The sequence below is a fragment of the Ursus maritimus genome, unplaced genomic scaffold, assembly GCF_017311325.1.
Source record: "Ursus maritimus isolate PB19 unplaced genomic scaffold, ASM1731132v1 scaffold_30, whole genome shotgun sequence".
Lineage (NCBI taxonomy): Eukaryota > Metazoa > Chordata > Mammalia > Carnivora > Ursidae > Ursus > Ursus maritimus.
This window is the reverse complement of record NW_024425564.1, coordinates 18158304-18176309: the sequence shown is the minus strand read 5'-3', so window position 1 is coordinate 18176309 and position 18006 is coordinate 18158304. Positions and strand designations below refer to the sequence as shown.

Genomic DNA, 18006 nt, shown 5'->3' with positions numbered 1-18006 from the left:
GAGGGAGTGATTCATTTGGCTGAGTCTAGCATGCTTCTCCAGCCCCGTCAGATCTGCGTTTGAGAAGACTACCCTGCCAGCAGTAAGGAGGCAGGAAAATCAGGTAGGACCCCATTTCCATCATTCAGGAGGGAGCAAGAGAGACTTGATTCAGGGAATAGAAGGAAGTAGGTATGAAGGTTGGCACTGTATTCTTTCTTATCAAGCTCAGAGTGCTTCCAAGCATACCTGTTTCCACATTTGGATTCAAGAACACTTATTGTGGGTAAAAATTGGAAAGATAAGAATAAGGCGATAAAACCGTAGACACTGACTATAGAAGAGGTTAACTAGGGACCAACTCATGAAGAGCTCACCATGTTGAGGAACGATATGAATGCACTCAATCAATCAAAAATATTTCTAGTAAGTTCAGAGAGGAAAACTAAGTCACCAGTCTATAGAAGGTTAGCTAGGAAGAAAAACGTGTCCCTATTTGAAACAAAGTCAGATCACTGGCCAGAAAGAGTTCTTAAATGATGACTTGAAGTAAACTCCTGGCCAAAAGGCACAGTTACTTGTTTCTACTTTGGTTGATTCATTCCTTAGCCACTAAGATTATGGGTCCCGGGGCCAGCTCACCTGGGTTCGAGCTGTGGCTCCCTCACTAGCACTATGACTTGATGGTAGAGTGTTAATAATACTAACTTGTAAGGTTGGGATAGAAAGTAAACGACTGACTGGATGTGAAGCTCTTAGAAGAGTGCCTGGCACGGATGCTTACTGATGCGGCCTCTTTCTGTCTGCATGCGTGCTGGAGAGCTCAGTACTGAGTACTCCCCGTGCAACAGGCACGTGTGAGGTCCTGGGCAAGAAGACCAAGAAGCTCATCATCTACGGAGGATGACAAGTGGGAATAAATGATTGTGCCAATATGGTCATGCAGCTCACAGTTTGGGGAACGGAGGCGAGGATGAGGCCTCAGTTTCAGGGGGGCCTGCACTTTTTAAAAAAAATTTCCTGTTTTCTATTCCTGCACAAACTTCCTCTGTCTGTACCCCTTAGCTATGGGAGGGGAATCCCAATTTCTTCTAGATCCTTTGTTTAGAAAGCATAATTGAGTAATTTCGCTCTAGCTTCCTTGAAAGAGGAAATAAATAAGTGGATGTTTCTGGTGTGTAGGGTTAAGGGTCTGCTCCCCCTTGGCCACTGGGACAAGGAAGGATGCCCTGGGAGGGAGGAGGAGAGTGACTTCTGGGAGGACAGTCAGAGATCAGACTCACGTTTTAGTTAAATAAACAGAGGCATCTCAGGGCCTTGGTGAAAATGCTCAAGGAGGACAAGGCGCAGAACGAGGTGAGGACTGGCTGGAATGGGGTTCTTGTGCTCTTTGGGGTATATACAGCAGGAGGGGAGACAGTTAGTGAATTGAAGAAAGAGCAGTCCTGGTTTTATGCTGTGTACTTTGAGTCTAGTGACCTAATGCCCCCATCAGTCAACAACTCAACTGGGCAAGACCACACTAAAACAGTGACATTTAGAAAATTTCATATATTTTTTTCTTTTTCTCAGAGTCCGTTGCCATATAGAGGAGACCCTGTCCCTAAAGAGATCGCTGAAGAGAAACCTGGAGATACTTTGCATTTCAGTGGATTTGGGGAAGCTGTTGATTCTTTCTGATGCCAGACCTTTTTTTTTTTTTTAACAAGGTACCACCGTGAACAGTAATATTTTTCAGTTTATAAAGTGTCTCACATGCATGTTTCGTTTGATTTTCATACTCAGTATATGAGGTAGGTCCTGTGAAATGGGCTTCATGGTTATTTTTATATGACACATGCTGATAAGCAAGATTAAACTTGTCCAAAGGTGAGGGGCGGAACCGGGGCTGCAGCCTCAGCTGGAAGCCATCGTTCGTCCCTCTCTGGACCTCAGTGAGCAGTCAGCAAGACAAACAGCTTACCCCCTTTCCTTCTTCCACAGAAAGAGAACTTGGGAAAATCCTCTTCACAGATGGGATAGGAGAAATTCAAAATGGATGATCCTTTATTGAAGAGAGCTATGTCAAGAAACAGCTCTTTGATGTCCTCTCCTAAAGGGAAAGAGAAGATCGGCTTTACTACTACTGTGGGTTTTGCTGTGTATCAAAGCATTCAACATTTATAGAAGCATGAGCCAAAGGGCCTTCTATTTCCAGAAGCCTGCCCTGTATGGGAACAGTTTCCTTCCCTCCCTTCCTTCCTTCCATCCATCCATCCATCCATCCATCCTTGCTTCCTCTTTTTTTTTCTTTAAACAGCACGTAGGCAATGCTGCAGGGGATAATGGCAGCAGCCCTAGGTATGAATGTGGGCCTTTATGAACTTGATCTGTTCAGAACAGGGCAGACACTCTGCTGTGCTCCCCTGCCCTGATGCTCTGGTCCCTCAAGGTGATGGCTGCAGGTCCGGCCTCGACAACTTCTCAGCCGCATAGTATTACGTGCCTCCCCTGAGAGTGGTGGGGTGGGTCACCTCCCACAGTTGCTAGGTAGCTAGTGTATCATATTACACAGGAAGCTTTAGGGTGCTCTGCCTTTTTCTCCATTCCTTTTTTTTTTTATGTTCCCCCTACTCCTCTTTTCATTCCTCTTTTATTATTCAGCTATTGCTATAGAATCCAGATATTGGGCAAGGTTCTGGAAATACAAAGATGCACAAGAGTTCTTGGTCCCCAGCAATGTTCCCTCCATTTCTTTGGAATGATTCCACACACTAAGTTTATTGAATCCTTCTGTTCTGGTTTTGATAAAACTGCATTAGGAGGTCCCTAAAAAGTTAAAAATTGAGCTACCCTGTGATTCAGCCATTGCAATACTGGGTATTTACCCCAAAGATACAGACGTAGTGAAGAGAAGGGCCATATGTACCCCAATGTTCATAGCAGCATTGTCCACAATAGCTAAATCATGGAAGGAGCCAAGGTGCCCTTCAACAGATGACTGGACTAAGAAGATGTGGTCCATATATACAATGGAATATTACTCAGCCATCAAAAAGAACAATTACCCAACATTTGCTGCGACATGGACGGGACTAGAGGAGATAATGCTAAGCGAAATAAGTCAAGCAGAGAAAGACAATTATCATATGATTTCACTCATCTATGGAACATAAGAAGTAGGAAGATCAGTAGGAGAAGAAAGGGAAGAAGAAGGGGGGGTAATCAGAAGGGGGAATGAAGCATGAGAGACTATGGACTCTGGGAAACAAACTGAGGGCTTCAGAGGGGAGGGGGATGGGGGAATGGGATAGACTGGTGACGGGTAGTAAGGAGGGCACGTGTTGCATGGTGCACTGGGTGTTATATGCAAGTAATGAATCATGGAACTTTACATCAAAAACCAGGGATGTACTGTATGGTGACTAACATAATATAATAAAAAATTATTATTAAAAAAAAAGAAGGGAGATACTCTAGCAGCTCCCGCAATATGATGACTAACTGTAAAGGCGTGGCCAAATAGAAATAAACAATCAGACAGCATCCTAGCTCATTGATTAGGGTGGAGGGAGAAGATATTACATATCTTTGCCTTTGTCAAAGGTTTAAGAACTTGCGTCAGCTATTTGGGAAAGGAAATAAATCAAATGATAAGCCATACTGCTTGTGGTAGACTAGTTTGTTGCTGAGATAACAACACAAAAGCTCTCTCCCACATAGACATCAATATTTAGGCTTGATGTGTTATCATTTTTTGTGTGGTTGTTGGATATACCAATTCCGGGTACTGAGACCACCCAAATGAATGCTTTGAGTCTTTGCAGTGCAAGAACACAGCATTCAGTCGGAGTTCCACTGTACGGATGTTACCCAGAGAGAGAAGTAAAAATTCGGATGGCAATAGAGTTGATTCCGCAGGGTGATGGGGACAGTGGCTTAAGCCAGCTACAAAGTAATTGAGGTGTGCGGACCAGGAAGAGATTGTGCAATGTTTTATTTTATGTCAATACTCTTTACTTACTCAGAATGATTCCAAATCTAATGTTGAGATTTGACTTTAAATGTTTAGAACACCGGTCAACAGAAAAGCCAAAGTCTTGTAATGGATCTGCCGAGAAGAACACAACAGATGAGGTGTGAGTACATTGTGTGCTCTGCAAACTTCCATTAAAAATTCACACCAATGCTATCATTGTTGTCTACATGAATCACTAAAATTGATTCAAAAACATATTGCCCAGCACTTTTCTTGCATAAATTCATGATGACATCAATAATCCTTCCAAGCCTCTCCAAAGTCAATGTTGGTCAATGCCATGTTCTGATGGTACGCTCTCAATCAGAAATGAGCACAGGGTCTTGATGGGTGTGTTACACACTTACTTAACATTTTTATCATTGCTTGAATTCTTATAGTTCCTGAACTTTTGGCTTTAAAATTGCTCCTTGATTATTTGAAACATTTCACAAAGCACTTATTACATTAAAAGAGGGAAATACAAGCAGATTTTCAAAGTTATGCCCTGCATTTATAATTTTGTCCCATCCCATCTCAGTCAATGTAATATTTTTTTCCCAAACATCCCATTATATGCAAGGTATTGTGCGAGATATGATAGGGACTGCAAAGATCATGTTTTTTACGCATACCTTCTGCTCATTCAGAAAGCTCCAGAGGCTCATCTATGCCTCAGAATAAAGTCAGGAAATGTCCTACTGGCCCAACCTTCCATACTCCACATTCTGAATCCATCCTCCATTTTTTTTTTTAAAGATTTTATTTATTTATTCGACAGAGATAGAGACAGCCAGTGAGAGAGGGAACACAAGCAGGGGGAGTGGGAGAGGAAGAAGCAGGCTCACAGCGGAGGAGCCTGATGTGGGGCTCAATCCCATAACGCCAGGGTCACGCCCTGAGCCGAAGGCAGAAGCTTTAACCGCTGTGCCACCCAGGCGCCCCCCATCCTCCATTTTTTGAGGTCAGGTAATCACCCAACAAAGTCCCATCACGGTTACCTGCTCGCGCGCTTTCTCTAATGGGTAAGGGTCTTACCCTTTTGGCTGTGGTCTAAGTGAGGTCTTACTCATTCCTATCTTTTTTTATGAGGGTTTCCCTGGTCATTTCCCAAATATTTTTGACTTCTCTGAATTCTTAAAACAGTTTTGTCTGAAATATTTTTTCAAAGCGTACGGACATGTATACTTTGTACTCTGATCTTGGGCTCATCCTACAACACTTACTGACGCTCCTGAAAGACAGGAGCTGGGTTTTTGTTTTGTTTTGGTTTGATTTCTATTTCCTGTTCCTTTATGTTCCCCACTGGTCCTGAGAGAGAACTGCTTTTAACTGAGTTGTCCTACGAGCTGTGCCCTTATAAGGTTTTCTGTTTAATCCTTCAGACTCCTAAGTGCATAATGCAGAGCCCCTCAGTCAGACACATGGAAAGCACCCCATAAGTGTAGGTAATGAGTGGATGAACCACGTGTCCCTCAGCTCCAAGTTCAGCCTTCCGAAGTCCTCTGTGTAAAGCTGGGGCTCTCCATAATTGCATTTATCCTTTGTCATCTTTAAAAAAAATTTTTTTAAATTATGTTATGTTAGTCACCATACCGTACATCATTAGTTTTTGATGTAGTGTTCCATGATTCATTGTTTGCATATAACACCCAGTGCTCATTGCAATGCATGCCTTCCTTAATACCCATCACGGGCTAACCTATCCCCCCCTCCCCTCTGAAACTCTCAGTTTGTTTCCCGGAGTCCAGAGTCTCTCATGGTTTGTCTCCCCCTCTGGCTTCCCCCCCTTCCTTCTCCTAATGTCCTCCCTATTCCTTATGTTCCACATATAAGTGAAACTATATAATTGTCTTTCTCTGCTTGACCTACTTCACTTAGCATAATCCCCTCCAGTTCCATCCATGTTGATGCAAATGTTGGGTAATCACCCTTGCTGATGACTGAGTAATATTCCATTGTATGTATGGACCACATCTTTATCCAGTCGTCTGTTGAAGGGCATCTCGGCTCCTTCCACGATTTAGCTATTGTGGACAATGCTGCTATGAACATTGGGGTGCATGTGGCCCTTCTCTTCACTACGTCTGTATCTTTGGGGTAAATACCCAGTAGTACAATGGCTGGGTCATAGGGCAGCTCTACCTTTAGCTCTTTGAGGCATCTCCATAACTGTTGCCTGCACAGGTGTCGGAGGGAGACTGAGGCGGAGCAGGCGAAGGAAACTGCTCCTCCTTCCATACTTGCTGGTCCTTGCGAGTGTCACCTGGAGATGGCCTGTCACCCTGGCAGTGGCAATTGGTCCCAGGGTCCAGCTCTCTTCTGCATCTTCCCAGAATCAGTGGAGGCTCAGCTGCGTGGGCTCCTAAGCTTCTGTTACGACAGTTTCTGCTGCAGACACCGTCTCCCCGTCCCCAGCAGTCTGTGCCTCAGCTCCACAGGGCCCTTCTTTGAAGCCTCCAGGTTCTGATAACTCCAGCCCCTGCCCTCTGTTCTCCCAACCCTCAGGGTGGTCGCTGCTTCCTCCCTGTCCAGTGAGAATAACTGACATGGTCTGTATTTTCCCCAGGGGAACCAGACTCTTTTGACAAATGACAATCTTGAGAGATGGCTGTGATTTTCCTCTTTTCACAGATGGAAAAATATAGACTCAGAGAGGTTACATTAACTTATCCGGGTGCCAGAACTCTAAGATGGTAGAGTCAAGATTCGAACCCAGACTTACGCAACAAGCAAAAAATTACAGCCCAGGATTGTGCGCAAGTATTCATGAAGTAGAGCCTCAAAGCTGTATGTTAATGATTTAATTTGTAAGATGTCCTGGAATATTTTGTGTGCGGGCATATGGCATGTGATAATTCTGTTTCATAACTGGTTTTAATTTCAGCTTAGCTATGAGCTCACATTTGTCAATGGTGCTGTTCCAGACAGTTTTATCATCCACACTGCTGACCTAGAAGATATGTAATTGTGGTATCTGCGTGGAATGATTACTAGGCTATTTTGCCTGCACATCCAATCTAAGGTGCAGTTTTGTTTGATCAAACCCTCTTGGATCTGGCCGTTCATTGTCCTGGGGAAAGGCCGTTTTCTCTTATGCTCATTTTCCTTCTTCATAAGCACCTTTGTGCCATCCCAGGCTTCTCTCGGCTTGGGAAATGGGAGCAGGAGGTATGGAGATGATTGTCCCTGCTACATATTTGGCACTCAGTATTGAAAAAGAGAGGCCAACTGATGGACATTCAGGAAAGTGCGTCCTCAGAACTGTGAATCTATTCAAACTTCTGCCTAAGTAGAGATAAGAGAGGCTATGTATGTGTCCCTTAGCTGGCTAACAGTTACAGAATTGCACTGCATGTTTATTGATATTTTAAAAGTATAGATAGAGAGAATAAACTAAGGGCAGGAGAAGGAAGTAAAACATCTCCTTGGTACTGGAAAAATACTGTTAGGAAAATAATCTTAATAGGGAACAAAGTCCCAGAGAAAGCAGTCGGTTGCTTCTCTCCGAGGATGTGTGTGTATATAAAAACATTAAGGCACATTGCTTCAGAAATGCTTAAGGGTTTGGTGATCTTTCCTAGCAGTGATTTTTATTCTATAATTGAGATCACATTTTATATTTGAGACTGATTATGTAGTTTGCAGTTGTCTTGTGGGAAGTGACATCCGTTCCTCCTGTGCCCCAGTCCCATCCTCACCGACGCATGTCCTTCCCTGCGTTAATATGAATTTTCACTCGGGCTCCATATTGCATCGTATTTTCCTTATACCTTTGCCATTCCTCTACGAGATGCTGTGTAAGGCAGCTCCCAGCCTCAGGGCTTAACACACTGCCTGGAGATTACGCCGAGTTCCAAGTGATTGTTTGTTGAATGAATGATAAAATTTATATATGTAATAAACTTGTAGAGAACTTTAAGGCAGGTTTTCTCAACCTTGGCATTACTGACATTTTGGATCAGATAATCCTTTTTTGTGGAGGTTGTGGGATGCTAGCAGCATCTTTGGCCTCTACCCCACAAACACCAGCAGGCTCCACCACCCCCCCAATCCAGTTGTGACAACCAAAGATGTCTCCAGACATTGCCAAATGCCCCCCCTGAAGGACAAACCCGCCTCTGGTGGAGAAAGCCACTGCTTTCAAGAATTGCTTTCTCAATTACTAGACAAGTACCTCAGACTTATGTACCAAAATAAAAGATGGTGGGTTGCATTTTTTAAGTAGTCTTTTTCATGTAATACGAGAACTGCTGGGGGGGAGGGGGAGGGGGGGACTCCCTTGGACACCTGCCTCAAGTAATTTTTAATACATATAAATTGGATTATCTGAACTTAGATCTTCCGAAGGAATGAAATTGGGAAGTTAATGAGAGTTGGTGTTCCCGGGCTGTGAGGGCAGAGATAAATGTTTCCTCTAAACGCTTCATTGTAGAACAGCAAATGAGCCGAGGAAAGCTTCATCGTGCAAGATACAATCTTTTCATTTTAAATATTTTTTCCTTAGCCTCTGTGTGATGCCCCCCTTCTGTCTGGTCTGTCGGCATCCATGGCTTCTGACCAAGGGAGGATTTTTTTTTTAAGATTTTTTATTTATTTATTTGACAGAGATAGAGACAGCCAGCGAGAGAGGGAACACAAGCAGGGGGAGTGGGAGACAAAGAAGCAGGCTCTCAGAGGTGGAGCCCGATATGGGGCTCGATCCCATAACGCCGGGATCACGCCCTGACCTGAAGGCAGATGCTTAACAACTGAGCCACCCAGGCGCCCCTGATCAAGGGAGGATTGTGGTTGCAGTGAGTGAGCCCAGCATGCTCCCAAACTGTCCCCACTGTCCCTTGCCTCTGGGACACGTGTGTGGAAGGCAGGCTCCTCTGAACAGCTGGGAGCAAATCGTGCTAGGGGTGAGGAAGAGGCTCCGGAAGAGCAGCCAGCTGTGTCTGCTTTGTATGTTAAGGGCAGTGACAGCCCAATGCATCCTGGGCTATTTTCCTGCTCATTCATAGGGTAGAAGAGATTTGGATAAACAGGTGGGCTAAGTGTGTGCAGGGTCTTAACAAATCTCAGCTCCAGAACAATTTTTGTGCCTTAGGCTCTGTGCTCTCCTGGTCTGGACTAGAGCTGGGCAGTTGTCCAGCAGAGGACAAGCTTGTCTTGGTAGTTTCTAGCCAGTTCCGGGCCTCAACTGGAACCAGGGACTAGAATACCAAACCCAACAGCACAGGCTCTGGATATGCAATTACCCACTGGACGGTGGTGGGGACATAAGCTTGATGGGTCTGGGGGGGCTGGGGGGGGCGATGCCGTCTGCTGGGTTCCCTGCCCGTGTGTTCTCCAGTGTGGGTTGCTAAGTCCTGGAGTCTATGGGCATCACTTGGCAGGCACCCCACAGCCTATTTGCTGGCTGGTTTGAGGGTTACAAGATGGGCCAACTCTCATGCTATTATTTTTCGTATCTCATGGGTCTGCTTGAGGGTTTTCTTTAACCTTATATTTGGAATAATTATATTCTCACAGAAAGTTCAAAAAGATACAGAGAGATTTCACTTACCCTTCACTCTGCTTTCCCCCACTGTTACATCTTACATATAATACAGTACATTATCAAAACCAGGACATTGATGTTGGTCCAATGAACAGATATTATTCAGACTGTACCAGGTTTTATAGATACATGGATATGTGTGCGTGTGCACGTGTGTGTGCACGTATGCATATGCACACAGGTGCGCGTGCATGCCTTTACAGTTGATTGCTTAGGTTTTACAAACTCTTGCCACCCTGAAACAGAGCTGACACTCCTCAAGCCTCACTTCCACTAGCCCTCCCACGTCTCCGCCAAATCCTTCCCTAGGCTTGTCCATATTCTTCCTGCTGCAGGAAGGCAATGTCTCTCTCTCTTTCTCTACCCTTCTTCTTCTCTCTCCCTTGTGTGACTGCAGGGTGTGTGTGTGTGTGTGTGTGTGTGTGTGTGTGTGAGCTGACAAGTCTGAAATCTGCAGGGCAGGCCAGCATGTTAGAAACTCAGCCGCATTTCTTGCAACTGAACTGTTTCTTCTGGAAACTTCAGTATTTTCTCTGAAGGTTGATTGGAGGAGTCCCATCCATATAATGGAGGATAACCAGCTTTAATCAAAGTTTATTGATTGTGAATGTCAATCACATCCATGTAATACCTTCAGAGCAACAGCTTGACCAAACAGATGGCCCCAGAGCCTAGCCAAGTTGATGCATAGAATTCATCATCACAGAATGCCTTTTGTGTTGTATTGCTGGAACCCTCAATAGCCCTTCCAATTGTGTGTTCACATTCCTTCTTGCTTTTATATGGTCCATAGTTAACTTGGGAATCAAATGTCTCTGAGTGGTTCCATATGTTTCTGGGATGGATATACTGAGCCCTCTACCAGTGGCAGGCTCTGTGCTGAGTGCTTGGGATATAGAGATTTGAAGAAGCCATCTGAGTTTTCAGGAGTATACGAATAGGGATGTCCTGGCTCATGGAATTACAAAGAGTGAGCCAGTAACTGTGCTTGGGAGTCATTGATGATTGTAGAGGGAGAGAGTGACATGATCTGATCTGTACTTTCCTTACTTGTAATAATTTCTCTCCCTTCTATCCAAACCCTGACCTCTTTGGGAAATGTTACCTCATTCCATCAGCTTCTTTCTCTTTATTCCTGTGAATTTATGATCTATGCTGGTTATTTGGCATGTAACATGGGCTACATTGTGTAGTTACTCAATGCTTTCTATGATAATGCCTTGCCTCCTTAACTAGTGTCAGATCCTCGAGGCCAGGACCTCACTATTATATGTTATTATAGCATATTCTATTCTCTTATAGTTGGATTACTCCTCCCCTTCCCATCATATTTAACACGTACCTCCATTGGCAGGTGCTATCTCAGTGTTTGCTGGATAAATGGCTCTAGCTTTTAATCTCTACTTTCTTTTTTTTTTTTTTGAAGATTTTATTTATTTATTTGACAGAGAGAGAGACAGCCAGCGAGAGAGGGAACACAAGCAGGGGGAGTGGGAGAGGAAGAAGCAGGCTCCCAGTGGAAGAGCCTGACGTCGGGCTCAATCCCAGAACTTCGGGATCATGCCCTGAGCCGAAGGCAGACGCTTAACGACTGCGCCACCCAGGCGCCCCTATTCTCTACTTTCTGAAAACATGTTTATCTCTATCTGCAGTGTAAAAATCAATTTGGCCAATTTCCAGGAAATGTCTTGGGAGAGCTTTAGACCTCACATCGGAAAACTTTGATTGCCTTTTCTTTTGGCCTTCTGCACCTTCACAATGCAGCTCAATCAACCCCTTCCCAGGATTCCAACTGGGGTTCCCTCCCCTGTTCTCTCCCTGGTCTCTCATAGCACCCTGTGTGTGGCTCTATCATTGTGGGTGCGGTAATGATTACTAGTTCGCATCCTAGTAGACCGTGCCCGGGTACAAGCTGTGAGTGGTCAGGACCTGAACCGTGTTTACGCATCGCCAGATAACCAGCATCTAATGTAATAGTCACACTGCAGCATGTCAGACGGTCGGATACATAGACGGAAAGGAGAGAAAGTCAGATAGTTTGATGATAGCAGAAGGATAGTTGAGCTTTCACTTCCAGCTTTGGGGAGAGCCAGCCGTTACTGGGGAGGTCTGAGTTGTGAGGCCAGTGATATCAATGTCTTCCCCCACACTGGGAAGGCTTTCTTGGAAGATGCTATTGTGATCATAATGGGAATTTTGCTGTAGCACTAAGGATGGAGTTTCTGAGTGTGGTCGAAAATCAAGGCCCAGGCCAAACAGTAGCAGATATTCCTCTGTCATCTTTTGGAATTCTTTTCCCAAAAAACCCCAAAACAATGAACAGAACTTGTTCTTGACTTCTTCCCTTAGGTTGGATGATTACCAATTCTGCAAGTTTGTATTCTGTTTGCTATACAGGCCTACTCGAACGTGGATCTGGAAGTTTGCTTTCTTGCATGGCCGTATTTTGATTGGGGCGTTTTAATTTGCTTGCGTGATTCATAGGACAAATTCAAGGGTCACTGTGGATCCTCAAAGAAAGGATGGTGTGTCAGGCTCCGTGTGTAAGTGAGATGTCTTTGCTGGAAATTCATTACCATGGCAACATAAAATTAATTTTGCTCCTTCCTGTCCTTGATGCCACTGTGGTGCGTTCCTTCTGCCCCTTCCCTCAGGTTCCTTCTCTGCCTTTGATGATCAAGAAGTGACTTACAACGTGGTAAATGTATTCTAGCTCTGTTGCTCTCTTATTTCCTCATCTCCTCTAGTTTCTGCCTTTCAAATCTTGTTACTGTAGGACAGCACAGGGAGGCCCCCCGATGGTACAGTATTTCAAACAACAGCAGCTCCACCCTGTTCCACTGTCTTTGGTGGCATTTCCTTGGGAATTGACCCACACACCAAAGTCAGGTCTATGACTTTGTTCTCATTTTATCTTGGGTGTGCAGATAGCGGGTTCAAACTGCTTACACGGGGTTCTTGATATCAAACACAACAAAAGTGGAGGAACACCGTCACCTTGGAATGCCACCTGTTTGTAATAGAAGAGGCCAAGAACTACAGCACTCTGTAGCTGCCTGGTAACATTGATGAATGCATTCTTGTGTCGTGTCTAACTGGGAAACACACGGAATCCATGGGAATTCATTATTGACAAAAAAAAGGGGGTGTGAACCGGAGCTGCCCCCTCGACATCTGAATCGCATTCCCCCGGGACGGCCTGAGGTTGGCTTCCATTAGGTTAGGAGGAAACGGTGTTTGAGCCATCACAGAAATGTTAGAGACCGCAAAGAGATAAATGGTAATGAAGACGAGCTTCGATCCCAAAGACCTGGACAATGTCTCACAAAAAATAACGACCCATGTGAGGCTGCTCTGCGTGAACTTTCGCATCTTAGGAGAAGATCGGCAATGAACTCTCAATGCTCCGATTTATCCTGTGTTATCCGTGGTGCCACGTGGTGCCGAATCTTAACATGAGGACGAGAGGAACTTGAACTTGTCTCCTCGCTGGCGGAGAGTGCGTCGTAGTGGCTCGAGGATAGGAATTCCTACTTAGCTTCTTGTCCATTTTCCTGCATACCTGACACACGGCCGGAGGAGCGCCTGACCTTGGGAGCACAAAGCAAGTCAGAAAATGCTTCTGCTCTCACCTGGATGATAACACTTCCAGCATCTAGTTGTAATACTACCAGACCAAACACACTCAATATAAGATACACGTAGACTCTACATCTCTTATTTTACAGTCAATGTATAGTCAACATTTTGTGGTCTTCTGTGTGCAAGGCACGTCTCCCATGGACACGCTCCATGCTACCTGACCCAATTCCTCCCTCTGCATTTAAAACTCGGTCTTACTGGTAGTGTGGCCATTCATTCTTTCGATAGTGTTTGTTAACTGTTTAATATGTGCTGGGCACTGCTAGCTGCCGTGGGACCCGGGTGGAACAGGAACATTTTGACCAGGCCAGTCTAACCAGATACTGTTGATTGACTAGTGATCAAATTCTCAGGGTTTCCCCGAATCTGGAAGCATCTAAGGAACTTGCCTGTTCTGTTGGGTATGGATAATTATTTAACTTTCTGTTATGAATCTGGAGTCAACCCATATGGGATAGAAAACTGGAGATAAGTTAGATTTTCTGTTTCTTTTGTTTTTAGTGGAAACTTAGACCTCAGAGCATGTGTCTCTACTATACTTCAAGGGTGGGAATTTGCATTTCACTAGCAGACAAACCTCTTCCCCGGGAAGGAGCCCATGGAAGGCTTTACTTTCCTTGGCTTAGGAATGTCAGGAGCCGTGACAGTGTTTGGTGACACCGAGACACAACCAGGATACACCTGTCATATTTCAGTTCTTCATTTCCTGCAAATCTGTCTGTTTTCTGACAGGGGACAAGAGCCAGGCCTTGATGTACAGGTGGTTAACCTGATTGTGTGTGGCTAGGAAGATGAACTCTGGGACTGTTCTTTAAATGCTGGGCACTCTGAAAAGGAGTTCTCTCCTGCTTCTGGAAGTCATGAACTAGGTATGGTTTAAAAGAAAAAGCTAAGGCATTTGTCCTTGGCATCTGGTGTTATGGAATGTGAAACATGAGTGAGTAGGGGCCAGTAAACTGGCTGAGAGGTAACATCTGACATCAGCCTTGTCTTTGCTCATTTATAGAACTGGATTTGAAGCCAAAGGACCAGGTGATTTTAAGATATATACGAATCACTGACTCTGTCCCGTCTTGTGGGTGACCAGGACATCGGGTATTAATATCCCCATTTTGTGATTGAAGAGGCTTAGATCTAGGGCAGTGAAATGACTGATTCCAGTCTCCAGACTCCGCCTGCTGTGGCTTTGCCCTCACACTGCCGTAGGTGAGAGACAAACAGCGAGGGAGGTCAACTGACTAAGAGAAGAAAACAGAGCTTTGGACAGAGGCAAAATGAGTTCAAATGCATGCAGGAAGACCCTCTTCCTCTTATGTCTCATGTTGGTCACAAGGAGGGACAGGGCAAGGCAGACCCAGCTCCCCAGTTTTTCTAGGCTTGCTGGCTAGGCTCACACACAAGGACTGTTTGCTGGGATTGCCTAGGTTACTTACTCTGCAAAACGGCAGCCATTTCTCAACCTAAAGGGTGCTGGTAAAGCACAGATGAAAAAGCAGGGGTGTTAGAAGATTTTTAGAGGACTTGAGAAAAATAATTCATGAAGCATCTAGGCCAGTGGCAGCCACATGGTAGATATTCAATCATTGGGCAAAAAAAGGATGGATTCTGTTAGAGGGGTAATGTTGACTATACGTCTTGTGACCATACAAAATGAAACCAGCTTCTTTTTAAAAATGTCTTTTTCACGTTAAGAGCACTCAAGGATTGAAATACTTTAGTCAAGTTCAACGGATATTTCTGAAATAATACCAGGATATCAGCTAGGGCCTCTCAGCCCTTGAGATATAAATAGGATTGCGGTGAACACGATCAATGGTTGGGGATGTTCTTCGACACTGGGTCTCAAACTTGGCCGCACATTGGAATCCACTGGGGAGCTCTGTAAAAATACTGAAGCCTGGGTCCTGTCCTAAACATTCTGCCTGGGCGTCATGATTCTTGTGTATTCTTCAGGTGATTCTATTGCCCAGCCTTGTTTGAAGAGCACGGTCATGAGCCGCACCAAGTGATGTGCTCATTCCGTAAGCTTAGCATCACATGTAGGCTTCCAGATCTGCCATGTACCACTGCAGGCTGCAAGTGTAACCTCCGCACGGACTTCCTGCGAAATGGCCTCACAAACTCTTTCACAAATACTACAGACTTTATGAAGATTGTGGGGAAAGGGGCTCACCGTATTCCTGGCTCCCTCCCTCCCTCCTTGCTTCATCTCTCTACCTTCTTTCTCTGGAGAAACAACAAAATATTTCCCATTGTCTCGGTGCGGAGGGCTTGGAAGCACCCCAAGCACCCCAGGGCCTCAGCAGCTACCCCAGTGACTTGTAAAGGAATTCTTTCAAGAAAGGCAGGGCTCTGCTTAGTTACAATTCTTGGAACAGCCCCTAAGAGATTTTTTTTTTGTTTTATTTCAGGAACATCAACTCAATGCCCAACACGAACCCAGGCATGGAAAGGTTTGAGATGGGGGCTCAGGGATCAAGAGGATATGGACTTTGAGGGCTGTTGGAGGAATAGGGAGCATGAGGTGGAGAGCACGTGAGGAGGAGTGGGAAGTGTGGGCTGGGAGAAGCCCGGCCATCAGGACAGGCTCACTCAGACCTCTGCGCTGAGATGGGAGCAATCACTTGAGGGTAGGGTTCCAAATGATCCCTGAAATTAAAAAACAAAAACCATCTTGTGATTGTAAATAAAAGACATTCTGGTCTTATTAAGGAAATAATTAAGAGACCAGCTGTGTCTTCTGTGGCCCAATTGGCTTTACTTTCCTCTACCGTCTGTGTCCATAAAGGTGACCAAAGTCCATGGCTGGTCTCAGAAGCTTTGGGTGTCACTCTTGGCACAATAAGCCCTGTTGTGTGTGTCAATGTCTCTCCATTAACTTCCATGACCTTTGGGGATGGAATGTCAACTCGTCCACCAACTTTGTACTGAGCATTCTTTTTTCTTCTCAGAAGACTGCCTGTGTTCTGGGACACAGGCGCAAATAGAGGCTACACAGAAAGAACAACTTTTCCTTTTCAGAAGAGAGGTAGGGTTTAAGCTATAAACTCTCCAGACAAGATCATAAGAATTGCATGGAGCACTGGGTGTTATATGCAAACAATGAATCATGGATCACTGCATCAGAAACTAATGATGTGCTTTATGGTGACTAACATAATAAAAAATTAAAAAAAAAGAATAAAAAAAAGAATTTGAGAATGAAAAAAAAAAAAACCATACAGTCCCTTTCCTATTTCTGAATTCTCTACTCCGACAACATCTTTTTTGTCTGATTGTGCTATGTAATAGGCACGGGATCGTTGTTTGTTGAGTGAATAAAGGAATGTTGATTAACAATCAGACAGGGGTAAGTAAGGGATTGAATGATTTTGGAAATGGTGCACCTACCTGCTCCTTTACTGCCTCATATGTTTGGTGAACACATCTCCCTTTTAATAAGTCTCAATTTCAATTCGTCCTCTCCTAATACAAGGGGACATAAAGATCGTGTTTCCCCCATAGTTCTCAGCACTCTGACTGGGGTGTAGATGTGCCTCCGGTGAGACTGTGTTTGGGATGCATATTTGAAGTCAGAGCAGCCAGTAGAACCTGCTAGCAATTGGACTTTTCCTATTTTTGGTGGCTGCCCAGAAAATGGAGAAGGGATGCTATTTCAACAGGGGAGACAAGAAACCTAATACCACTGTTTATTGATCTGATCACACACATGTTTGGATCTCCTGCCATGAGCTGAACGCTGTGCGAGGTGTGGGGGTACAAAGACAAGTCAGTTTTAGGCATACCCCCTGACTTTTTGGAACAGAGAGTGTAGATGGAGAAGGAAGGTGAGCAGACAATCTCCCCACAGTGTAGTTACAAGGCACAGTGAAGAACAAGGAAGGTGTGTGCAGTCCAGCATGGGGGTGGTCACGGATGGCCACGAAGTGGAGATGGTGCCAGAGCTCAGACTTGCCAGCCTCAGAGTCTGCAGGGGTGTGGTCATCAGTTGTCACTCTTGTAGCTCTGACCACAAGCAGGTGCTGTTTGAAGCACGATATATGTTTTAGCTCGAATCCTTGCAAAAGCCTTAAGAGGCTTGTTATCTCTATGTTAGAGACTAGAGAACTGAAGCAAAGAGGGTTAAGGAACGTGTCCAGGGTCATACATCTGGAAGGGGCTGGAGTATGAACCCAGGCAGATTGTCCATAGGCACTCTTTTCCAAGAAACTTGGGGCAGAGCGAACAACATATGCAGACTCTGAAGTCCCAAAAAGCACATAATTTCTGGGAACTTCACAATTGCCAACAAAGCCCTTTGTGTAATCAAGCCCATTCTGCATTTGTGGCATTTACCTTGACTAATATAAATGCAACTAGTTCAGGGGCGCCTGGGTGGTTCAGCTGGTTAAGCATCCAACTCTTGGTTCCGACTCAGGTCATGAACCCGAGATTGTGGGATCGAGGCCAAAGACAGGGGTCCTCGCTCTGCGAGGGGTCTGCTTATCCCTGTTCCTCTGCTTCTCTACCCCCCCCCCCCCGCTCTCTCTTTCCCTCTCTCAAATAAATAAATAAATAAATAAATAAATAAATAAATAAACTCTTCAAAAAGAAAAATAAATAAATGCAGCCAGTTCAAGTTCTTCAAAGACTTGTGGTCAGAAGTGGGTGGTGTTTGTTTGAACATACACAGACCTTAAAGATCCTAGAGTCACCTCTGGACGGATCCTGAAAAGTACAGAAGACTTAATTTTCTTGCTTCTATTGTTTAGAATGGTACTGGAAAGATCGATTTCTGTCTTCTTCCTATCTATTTCCTAGGAAGCAGCCAACCTTCATGACGCGGATGTTTCTGTGGCTGTTG

General features: G+C 44.7%; 2 protein-coding genes across 3 annotated transcripts in view; both read right to left on the bottom strand.

Moving 5' to 3' along the window:
* The window catches only part of LY86 (lymphocyte antigen 86), a 59418-nt gene that overhangs the window by 22356 nt on the left and 19056 nt on the right, over positions 1-18006 (bottom strand). The window contains exons 2-3 of one of the 2 annotated variants that reach the window (XM_040645025.1): positions 3983-4069; positions 1943-2071 (exon numbers count right to left, since the gene is read on the bottom strand). In XM_040645025.1, coding sequence (XP_040500959.1) covers positions 1943-2071; positions 3983-4069 — 216 coding nt within the window. The remainder of the gene's footprint in view (positions 1-1942; positions 2072-3982; positions 4070-18006) is intronic. The other variant, XM_040645026.1, reaches the window with a different exon arrangement.
* On the bottom strand, positions 15549-17622 carry LOC121106073. The gene is made up of 2 exons (XM_040645024.1): positions 16949-17622; positions 15549-15812 (listed from the first exon to the last, which is right to left on the bottom strand). The coding sequence occupies exons 1-2, from the start codon at positions 17492-17494 to the stop codon at positions 15756-15758; spliced, it is 603 nt and encodes a 200-aa protein (XP_040500958.1). The 5' UTR covers positions 17495-17622; the 3' UTR covers positions 15549-15755.

Bases quoted from the DNA above. Each gene is read 5' to 3' on its own strand.
- LOC121106073 (XM_040645024.1), bottom strand. From the start codon at position 17,494: ATGCCACAAATGCAGAATGGGCTTGATTACACAAAGGGCTTTGTTGGC. The intron at 15,813-16,948 runs GTATGCCTAAAA...TTTTAATTTCAG, and splicing joins CTGTTCCAAAAAGTCAGGGG to GGATCATTTGGAACCCTACC.